The following is an 11,731-nucleotide window of genomic DNA, read 5'->3' as shown; positions in this document are numbered from 1 at the left end:
CAGAATACCCGTACCTTATGCATGGTAAATATACATAGAATGAGAGACAATCACATTTTATGAGAACATTAGAAGGAAGTACTACTGACAACAATAATTCTTTTTCAGGTATAAGGTCACATGGAACTGGACCAACACAATCCTCTAAGCAATTCTCTTACTAACTTCTAACAAATAAATTCTATTTGTATACTACATGCATCTTAAAATCACATTTGCATTTTTACAAACTTCTTTCCTGCTTTGAGTAAATGGCATCATAAATTCTCTGATACGTAAGATGCTACTTCTGATTTTTAAGAAACACAATTTGAAAACTCTACTTACTTTTAATGATTCTCCCCATGATGGCTTGCAGCAAGGCTTTTCTGGATCCATGGTAACTGGATCTACTTGCTTTTGGAACAGTAACAGACAACAGTCCATGATCCTCATAATTAGGTGAGGAGGTTTTGCAAGTTTTCTAACAGTAGCAATATCCACTGGTCGGATTGTCTATTACAAGAAAAATGTAATGATACTTTGTATGCCTCAATACCATTATCATATTTTCCTATTAAATACCTTGATTTTAATATTGTTTGTCATACTTTTCTCTGAGGTAAGTTATATTAAGAACATACAAAATATGAGTCACTGGGCTTACTTTACTGAATGTTATAGTTATATGAAACTTAAATACTTTTAACAAATATATATTTGATGTGAATATTTTCTCAATGTTAAAGATAGCACTCAAAAATAAATTTTAAATACATAGAACAACAGCATTAACTTGGCAATCTAGGTGACTGAAGAAGAGTATAATAAATTGCAAAGTACTTAATTACAAGCACTTTCCTTGGTATAACAATATTTTGGATTTTTAAGGGTTGTCATCATTTATTCTGAGATAAATTTGATCTATTTTGTTGCTTTCTTAGCTATTATAGGTATGAGATATTGTTATTTTAAATTCTTTTCCTAGTAGCATCACTGACACTTTGCTTAGCTTAATAATATTTCAAACAAAAATAATAAATGATTAAAACTTCTAAACTAAGAAAGTAATTTCTGTCTGCAAAATACATGCATGCTACTGTCTGGAAAGAGTAGTTACAGACAAAATATAGAATCCACAGGATAGTGCAGGAGTACACACATTTTATAAAAGTGTATTTTGTGAGCAGTTTTGAAAGTTTTATTTATGTTGTTATCTATCAGTATAAGAGTAAACAACGCTCACTTTTCCTTACTTTTTCCACTCGTTATGGTTTTGTCACATAGCTTCTGGTAAGTGGAACAGAAGTCCTTAACCATGCAATACATTATTGATTTTTGATTTCAGAGCTCTTAAGTTTTTAACTGTTCAAAGGAGAATAATGAAATTAAATTATAGAGTGCAGCAATGCCTCAAAATTCCTTAACTCTGATTCTGATTCCCCGAATCCTCTTTGTTTCTTCTTTCTCTCCAGTTTTAATGATTTTTTAGTGAAGGCTGACACAGCCTTATACTCCTCTATCTTAAAAGGAATATACAACTAGTTAACTATGAAAAAAAAAATTTAAAAAATTTTAAAAAAAATTTAGAACAAGAATTATTCTTTTCAATTCAGAATATCAAGATTCTAAATTCTAAATGCATCTGTAACTTTGGGAAAGATTTACGCCTGCCAAAGATCAATTAGTAAGGTAAAACCAGGACAATCACTATAAAATAATCTCTATGTTTTTAGAAAGAAATTGCACACTCCATAGACATCACCTACAGTGATAAGCTAGTGTCAGCAGTCAAAAACAACTGACAACTGCATATTGGTGAAACTAGCCTTTCTTTCACTGGTGACTCAAATAGCACAAAGCCAATGAAAATCTAAGAAATTTATTCACATTCAATGCAGCTTCTGCTTCTTCTAGTGCTGGTTTAGCTGCCTCCAGTTTACTTTCTGCTTTCACTTTTTCTAAATCGATTTCATCGACAATTTTTTGTGCTTTATCTTTCACACCTTGGACTTCATTTTTTACTTTAGATGCAGCTTCAGCACTTGCTGTGACTTCTGCTAGTACCTGGAGTTGTTAATAAACACATGAAAAGTACGCATCAAAATGGTGGAACAAGTGATTAAGATATCAGATACAAGAGTACACAGATATATAAGGATGTTTTAAAGATATATATATAAGGCTAACCCCAGAAATCTGATAAATCATAATCCTATAAAGCATGGAATCAAAATGATTATCATTTACAGAATCCTCATAAAGAAAAATTGGAGTAGTCTCTCAGCAGGAGTTGGACAGTAAAACTGGATTACTTTTAAAATGGATAAAAGACCTTTCAGTGGCTTTTAAAGCTTGTTTTTTGTTTCTTTGTTTGTTTTTATTCTATGATGGATTTTCATCTGATTTGAATCAATACTTTTTCAATACAATAAGTATTTGTGTTGTTTGTTTTTTTTTCCACAATAATTCTACAAATAAAGATAAAAATAAAATAGCTAATCGAACTAATGGAGGATGGCAAACTATCTTCATGAATGTTCAGCCTTCCTTTTACTTCTCTAGTCATTGATGACAAATGAGACAAATGATGACAAAAATGAGACAACTCATTTTTAACTAGTCTATTGAAAGAAAAACCCTGTGAATCCACGGAAATGTTATCCATTTGTGTCTTTATTCTTCAGTACATGTATTTTTAGTTCTATTGTACATGTGACATACAGTTGATGTCAGAATATTTTTTTCTCAGGATTAGCTGTAGGGTCAGCATTAGACCAGCATTCTGAATGCATTTACCAGACATAAATAATGTTCTCAAATAGCTGTGAGAAGAAATGATAGATAAAAAACAAAATCTCTCTTTTTTTTTTTTTTTTTTTTGGGGGGTCAAATCCAATTCTACAGGCTCAATACTAAGTGGAAAGAAAAAAATATATGGAATATAAATATCACGCTTAGTTTAAATAAATATCTGTTCTTTTATTTTGTCCATACATCTTCTACTTATGATGACTCATAGACAGTACCCTATTGAAAAAGTTGACATCCCAGAGGCTATGTAAACAATTATTGTCAGACAACTATTCCAAAGTGCATATCAAATACAAATATCTATCATACTCTTGAATTGTGAGCAGTGTCAATTCATCCCTTTTCTGTCATTATTTTCTCTCTTATGAAGAATGCAGATAGTCCCTCAGCAATCACTGGCAAAAGGTTTGCTCTCTAGTGCATACTATATATATGCACCATCAGAATATTATGGTATCTTTCAGAAAACAGAATGCCTAAAGTAATATTTGATTTATACCAGACCACCAGTCTCATGAATATATGGACACCTTGTTAATGTAAAAACAAAATATGAAACTGAACTAAAGCTGGATGAATTTTGAAAAGCAATTTTGAAATACTGAAGTGCCGTCACCATCCATTAACTTATCGGCAAATAAGTGCACTTATAATACCAAATTTAATAAACTGTAGTCAACCACTCACAGAAATAAACAACACATGAAGCAAAAACTGAAGCCCGATGCTTGTAGGAGTGGAAAGAAATGAGAGGAAAACAAGGAAGACACACAGTCTCTGAATATGTTTATGAACTCCCACCCAGCCAGTATAATCCCAGCCTCTGTTGTTTCAGAAGTATGTGCTGTACTGACATGCCGGCACAGGGGCAAAACCTCTATTTAGACCACAATGCACTTTTATTGACTTGTACAAATTATGAGAGACTTCTGCCATACCACTTCACCCCACTGTATATCCTAATGCTATCCACTGCCTTTTGCTATTTAGCACTTTAATCCTTACTTCATCTGCCTTTACAGATGCCACAGCCAGATGCTTCTCCTTAACAGCCAGTTCCTGAGAGAGCTTAGCAACAGATTCACTGGCCTCCATCAGTTTAGACAGACCTATTAATTAAAAGATAAAAATCAGAAAAATTAAAACTATTTTTTCCTAATTATATAATATAATCTAGCTCTGGATATCAAATAACTTGTATCTTTTGCTCTTCTTCAAATTTTCATGATAGAGAAAGTGCATAAAAGTCATACTAACTTGATTGTGCTTTAAATTCACTTTTCATAGATATAAATAATTTCATAGGGTACCAAATGATAATAAACAAGCTTGAGTCTTCAAAAAGAAATCCAAAATTTTTAGTTTTGGTTTGTTATAGCTGTAAATGGTACCTAAAAGTAGAGTGCTGAGGATATGTTGTTTCAAAAAGACACACAATGATCAAAAAATTAGACTTATACTACACTTGTAACATTGAATTAGAAAATGACATCAATATTTGGATCCATGACTGCATTCTGACCAGGAGTTCTTTCCAGAAAGTGAGAAGTTACATGGCCCATCTTCAGAGATAATTTTATAGTTAGACTGGATGCTAGTTTCATCAATATGGAATTCAGTATGAAATGTGAGATTCAACCTGCTGAATCTCACACAGCTTTTGTGAAGGCACAGATGACCGAATCCCCAAAGTGGAGTCACCAAAAGTAGGCCCAAAGGTCACAGCAAGATTACAGCCTCCAGCTTCTGCATATTGGAGCTTCTCTTATCTCTGGTGACAGAAAGCACAGGAAAAAAAAAAAAAAAAAAGAAAAGAAAACAACAACAACAATAAATAAAAACACCTATGCCCACATAGTTCAGGGCCAGTCCAATCATACTCCCATATATGCTGAAGCAACTATCCATAGAGGCCTTTTAGCCTTACACAGTTGCTCAAAAAGAGAGGAGTTTGCTCCTCTATTCTTATTACATATTCAGTCTGTCCCACGCATCTTTATTTTCTCTCCTCCGTTGCTCATTGATATGAGCGCTGATTTTTGGCTGAGTTCCACATTGCATGCTGAATCCTCTCTAGCTTCTTCTCTCCTCTTCACAACTGAATCTTAAAAATCTTACAGCTTGCCTGGAAGCATTCTCCTCAGCATCCTTTCTCCTTAAAGGCTAGAGTCAGAGCACTCTTGCAATTACACCTTGGATGCATCTCTTATGTGTGGTGTTTTTCTGTTCTCTCTCTCCACTTCTCTGTTACCACATTTTACACAGAAAAGCACTCTCTCCTAGGACGTTTCCTGTTCTCCATCACAGCTGCCTCACAATCAAGCTACTGCCATTCCACAGGCTTTTTATTATTCCTCAACAAAAGACCCATTATTTTGCCATTTTCAACAATAAACTCCAAAGGTATATTCACTAAAGACACTCACTGTGAAACAACAAAAAAAGTTGTTTGAAACACTTCCTTTCCCCAGACATAATTTTTTCCTCATGTGTGTTACAAGATTGTTCATCCGAAGTGACAAAGCAGAAGAAAAGAGTTATTTATATCTTTCAAAATGTGTTGCCTGTATAGATACCACAGGGCTGATGAGCACTCATTCAGTGTACTCAAACCAGGTTCTTTCTAGAAAGCAGTACTAATCATGGAATTTCTCACATTTTTTGCTGTTTTACAAGCATCTTGAATTGGCCCTGACATTATTACATACAACAAAGACATCTCAATAAGGAGATGCAAAGACCAATGTTATCTCAACTGACTTTGAGAACATAACATTTAAATCCTCTATCAGGATAATCTCCTAATAGATTGAAACAACTTTCAAGGTTAATCTTTCTAACCTTCTAAATCTTTTTGATATTAAGTTATGAAAGACTAAGGATTAAAGTATGGACATGTGAAATAGCTAAATAATTAATAACAAACTTTTTGAGATCATCCTGTAAAATGTAGTAAACTGGAGCACATTTGGAGTCAGGGATGACCAAGTGTTTTTGTGATTTTGTAATAAATCTTTTCTATGCAGATGAAACTTCCTAGATTTTATTTTCTAACTGGCATTAGGGTTGCCCATAAACTGACAGATGTGATTTTTCTGAGCATCGATGCTGCAGGAGAAGACAAACATGGTCATCTGTACAAGATCATTTTGTTTTGAAGACTAGATAAGGAATTAGAGATAATATCACTTGGGAGGCTAGTAAAATCTACATGTGAAATTTTCTTGACATCACCGAAGGTGCTTAGACTAGTTATTTTAAATTATTTTTGAAAGCAGAACTGAAGAAGGAATAACAAAAAAACAAAAACAACTCAAATCTTCAGAGATCTTAGACTTTATCCTCATCAGCAGGACTGATGGTAATGTCTGATTTGTAGAACTAGCAACAGATCTATACAGGGAAATCTGCATTATGTCTACATTATGTGAAAATACTGTAGATCACTCACTCCTCTATGGACCACTCTGACTCAGCAAACAGTCCGTAAATAAAATATCTAAACATTCTTATTCTATTCTTTACTTCATGTGAAGTGTATCAGTTGCATCATTAATTGTTGTCTAAAAACTATATATTTTTACCTTTCTAAGAAAAATATTATCATATAGATGTTTCTCTATTCTGTTAAATTGAAATACAGTATCTTTTTTTTCCCCATAAAAATTAGGTTTCCTGAGCTGTTCTATTGTTTTTTCAGATTTATAAAAACATGTCTAGATGCAAACTGCAGAAAACTGCAACTGTACTCTGAATCCATTAAGTACTATTCTAAATCTAAAAATTACATCATTTCAAACAGATATTCAAAATTAGAAGAACATATGAGCCGTACTTTTCTGTATTTCAGATCCCCATTTATAAAATGACCACATGTAAAAATTGCTCGTTGCTCAGCAGAAATCTGAAACGAGGCACTCAGATTGTATAGCAAGGATTTCCATAGACAAATCCATATTTCCATAGACATATCTTTATCCATATTTTGCTTACCAATTTGCATACGTTCAGCTTGTTCATTAATACTTGCTAACTTTTCACTATAAACTTCTTTGTAGCCATTGATGAAAGAGAGATAAGATTTAGGTGTTACATAGGCTCTTCTTCGATACCTAAAACATGGTATATTGGCAACATCAACTTTGTACATATTTTCAATTATACAGCAATTTGGTTACTTCTAATATGTTGCCAATCTGGCAATAGATGGTAATATAAAACAAGCACTTAAATCAGTCAGAATCTATTTTCTTCATAATGCAAAGTCTCATGTTCAGTTATATTGCTTTTATCCACATAAGCAAATTTAAAGATGACGAATAGTAGGAATGAAGATAACAAATCTGCAATTTAATAGTAATTATTTTTATGGCCTTTGCATATACTGATATAGCACATTCATTTTCATATTAGCCTTAAAAGAGAATTACTGGCTCATACAACACATTGAATTCAAAAACACTATCAGTAGCAATATTAGGGCGATTATTATATTTATATAAATATATTACCTTTGGAAATAATTCTCACAGCTTTCTGAAACTATATCATGAAAGAGACCCATGGTTTCTACTATTTGTGTTTTAACTGATACAGAGCAGATCATATTAAATTCTGAAAGAAAATAACTGGCTACAGCTACAAGAGCTTCCTTAGGCCATCGACTGAACCAATCCATGGTGCATCCGGATATGAGCCCAGGAAATTTCAAAGAACGTGCACGGAACTTCTCACCAGCCTAAAGAGAGTAACAATGTTAATTTAGGATACAATATCTAAATTAGGTTGATCAAAATATTTAATGCATATAAACAAGTAGTCTATTTTTTTTTCTCGCTAATTTTCTATTTAGAACACCCTGCATAGTCTTTTCTGTTAAATATTTTGTTACATTTGCTACATTCAATATTTTACCAAATTTGAAGAAGCTAATGACAAATATGAATCTTTCTTAATATTTCAAAATGAAATTCTTCTTTCAAGTTGCAAGCAAGAATTTCATAAATCTGCATACATTGATTTTAATTAGGCAAGAATATGCCAGGAGGAAAAAATGAAAATCAAGCTAACATGAAAAGAGTGATTTAACTTTAAAGTATTTTGCTTTTAAGTTCTGACTATTATACTATTACTTTTATTATACCAGCAATTATACCCCAGATTTTGGTAGTCTTTTAATGTGCCCTTACATCTCCTCAGAAATACAAACTTGAAATAATTCTTTCACAATTTACAGGATAGTTTGCTAATGGAAGCAAGGAAGACAGATATAAAGAAAAAACTTACTGGAGAAAAGCAGAGGACAACGTGCAAGTTTTTCTTTGCCCGAGTTAAAAAATACTCATAAAGATTATCAAGTGTAGGAGGACACCGAGGCATCTCTTTTTTCATCACTGGTATTAGTCCTTGGGTGATTTCATCCAGTTCATCCCGAGCAAATAAATTAGAAATCTTTATATAAAATTAAAATTGATAAGAAAATAAATTGCATGGATATAGTTATAGAGTTTGTAAATACTCGTCTGTTTACACCTGTATCTCTCTCTGCATATATGCAGTTTAGACATATTAAAAACAAATTTGTTCCTGATTTATACTTCATTTAACTCCATTAAAATCTAAAAATTCTAACTCAGAAAGAATACAGATCTTGACTGGCCAGTGAATCTTCATTTAACAAAAGCTACTGAAATACCCAAGGTAATGATTTTCTGGTCTTTTCCTGTCTTGTATTGAAATACAGATACAGGCAGTCCACACCAAGAGCGCTCTTTCTCTTAAACGTTGACACATTTTAGAGTTAATCATTATGAATTTCACAACTTATTATGAAAATAAATAGAAATTAAGGAGAACAGTTTCTCCAGTTTCCTGCTTCTGAAGTACATTGTCTGTCACAATGAGATTTACCTCTCCTGAAGTCAGTAGATTATTAACATATTCCAAAAATGACTCCTCTTTTATTTCATTATCAGTGAAAATAAAAGTAATGCCTTTTCCTTCTGCTCCAGCTGTTCTATACAGAAATTTTAAATCATCTGACAGATTGCTTACATTATAGGATCTACAAGTAATAAGAAACATATTGTGTTAGTTCAAAATAACACAGAATACTGCTATTTCCAGATTAGAGTGTTTAACAAATGATAGTGAAAGACCCCTTTGTAAATACACATATTTTGGCTTGGGAATAGCTAACACTTTTCATCTTTTAGAGCTCGAACTTCCTCCAATATTGTACACAAATCAGATATAAATTAATTTTTTTAATTTCCATTTTTAATTGGTCACAAAATGAAAAAGACAAGCTGTTAAAAATATACTGTTATTACTGTGTAAAGAGAAAACAACAGTATAAATTGTATCTATATACTTCTCACATTTCTTACCTGGTTAAAGTGATCTGAAATATTTTATAGCCAGCAATATAAGAGGCCAACCTTGAAAGACTTTGTTTTCCAGAACCACCAACTCCAACAAGTAAAGCATTTCCATATGCCATCCGAATTATCCGGGATATCTGTATTGGAAAAAATAGAGTAATAGTACACTGAAAAAAATAAAAACATTCATTAGCAAAATTAAAATTCTGTTATACAACAACTGCATTTAATCGAATTAAACATAAAGAGTATTAAAAGGACACTGAGTTTTGAAGAAAACTTCTCAGAAGAACATTCTTACATTCTTTAGGAATTTTGTGTAACTGAAATGAAAGAGTTCTCTTGTAAGACTATAGAATGATTATGATTAGAGGTATCGATAGGATTTCAATAAAGGCAGACATTTTGAGCTCTAATCTACATCCACATCCTGACTATGTTCAAAACTATAAATTTTTTAAAAAATAATTTAGAAGAATGAAATATACTACATTAATTTTAAGAGTTTGAAATACTTGGATTTTTCAGTTGAAGAAACACTAAATTATAGTTTAACTGTGATCTTCTGTTTTATTTACTTTTAATATTTCCTTTGAGGAAGTTTCATTAATAAGTCTCTCAGATACAAAAGCTAGATTACAAACTTATTATCTAATTGCTTTTTTTATTTTTCCTCCTCAGAACTCCTCTATATACATGACATCTTTCTCAGTTTTATTATCTATTAGCACACTACTACTCTTGGATGCTACAGTTTGCTTCATTCCTCATATAAATTATGTACAAAAAGAAAAGATGGGCACCTATATCAAGCCTTTGAATTATATTCATTTTTTTTCCTCAAATAAATTAATTTTGGTTTTATATGCAGTTCCTTCTGAGCCTACCTAGACAATTTCTTATTTAGACTTCTATTTCATTATTGTTATGAGGGTGGCAAAATTCATCATCACTGCAGTCACAACAGGGCTTCACCTACTACCACTTGAACTAAATTTTTTTTTTCCCAGTCAGATGCAAAGAAAAGGTAGTAATTTAATTCACTTTAGGTTAACTAGTGAATAATAAAACATCTCTCTTTTTCTTTTTTGGTTTTCATACAGCTTCTACGTGTCTTTCAGTAAACAGACTACCAAGTTTAAGAAATTTCTGAGGTAACCAACACATCTTAAACCAGAGGCACACTGCTTCAAACAAAAGCTACACTTAGCCTTTTTTTCCCCTCCAAATTCAATTTTGACTTGGTATGAATTCTTCCCTTATATATTCCTTTCTGAAAAGGGATTCATTTGATTGTGAACTGAGAATACTCTACAACATTCCACTACACTCCTTATTTATCTCTCTTCTCGTCTCTCATCCAGTCAGATTCTACCTCACATTGCTTTGTTCACTTGTCAGGTACAGATACCTTTGAAGTGTCCTCTGAATTCCTAAAGATTAAAAAAATATTGTATATACAAAACAAAAATGTACCTCTTTGTGACCTCACTTTTCCTACTGAGGGTAATCTGTACACTTCTGAACACCCAGAAGTTTAAAAAAAATATGTAAAATAAGGCATCTATTACAAAATATGCAAAGAGGCAAAATGACTGTGGCTCTTTTCCAGTTCCTTAAAATGGCTAGGGAAAGATGGCAAACAAATTTGGGGATAAGAGCTGCTTTTCAGAATATGCACCCCAAGCATAGCTTGTCCAACTCAGGAGCACTATGTAATAGTTAAACTAATACAAAAGTAACAAAACCCAAACCTTAATAAGATGTGTCATTGCATCCTTGAAAAACACCAAATCAAGAAATGATCCTCTAATACATTCATTGTATTGTCTCTGATACATCTGCAGTTTTTCACAAAGAAATTCAAAGCTTGGAACCTGAAAGATTACAAATTACTAAATTAAAAAAAAAAAAAAAAAAGATCAGCAACAATGCTAGCACAGCCCTTCAGAACTTAAAATGCTGCTGGCATCTTTATGCATAAACTTGAGTTCTTGTTTGGGGCACACATAATGAAATTATCTTGTTAATTCACTTCAGTGATTGTACCTGTGTGTAAGCAGAATTTCTTTTGCTAATGCTGTAAAAAAAGGGGAAAGGGGAAGGGGAAAGGAGGAATGAATAAAGTACATTTGTATAGCACCATTAACATTAACATATTTTAATATATATTTTTTAATGTCACAGAAATGACTTATTGCATACTAACCCAAAAATATGTATATACAGATTCACAAAAAATGTGGCAGGTATTCAACAAAGCTTCCATATGATATAAGTTCAGCAATATAATGTACTTAATAATTAAAGGAAAACTTCAGTGCTGAGTATTTTAGGTGCAAAATGAAAATACCTCCTCATAAATTTTTGGAGCTTCAAATACAAAATCTTCTGGTTCGTCACCAGTTGGTTCAGGTATGTCCCGCAGAAAATCTACAAAATATTGCTCTGTTTGGAGAACAGCTACACCTGTATCCACATATTCTTCAATTGCTTTAGTAACAGTTTTATCAAACCATGCTGTATCCTCAGGAGTAATAAATCTAAAAATCATA

General features: G+C 32.3%; 1 protein-coding gene across 3 annotated transcripts in view; it reads right to left on the bottom strand.

Moving 5' to 3' along the window:
• Positions 1-11,731, bottom strand: part of DNAH8 (dynein axonemal heavy chain 8) — a 142,134-nt gene that overhangs the window by 34,221 nt on the left and 96,182 nt on the right. For all 3 annotated transcript variants that reach the window (XM_040552327.1, XM_040552326.1, XM_040552328.1), the window contains 10 exons: positions 11,530-11,719; positions 10,931-11,053; positions 9,183-9,313; positions 8,704-8,857; positions 8,080-8,244; positions 7,305-7,531; positions 6,787-6,905; positions 3,799-3,902; positions 1,870-2,046; positions 328-495 (listed from right to left, as the gene is read on the bottom strand). In XM_040552327.1, coding sequence (XP_040408261.1) covers positions 328-495; positions 1,870-2,046; positions 3,799-3,902; positions 6,787-6,905; positions 7,305-7,531; positions 8,080-8,244; positions 8,704-8,857; positions 9,183-9,313; positions 10,931-11,053; positions 11,530-11,719 — 1,558 coding nt within the window. The remainder of the gene's footprint in view (positions 1-327; positions 496-1,869; positions 2,047-3,798; positions 3,903-6,786; positions 6,906-7,304; positions 7,532-8,079; positions 8,245-8,703; positions 8,858-9,182; positions 9,314-10,930; positions 11,054-11,529; positions 11,720-11,731) is intronic.

This window comes from Cygnus olor, chromosome 3 (genome assembly GCF_009769625.2).
Source record: "Cygnus olor isolate bCygOlo1 chromosome 3, bCygOlo1.pri.v2, whole genome shotgun sequence".
NCBI lineage: Eukaryota > Metazoa > Chordata > Aves > Anseriformes > Anatidae > Cygnus > Cygnus olor.
The sequence above is the reverse complement of the archived record's forward strand: the minus strand, read 5'-3'. Positions and strand labels throughout refer to the sequence as shown.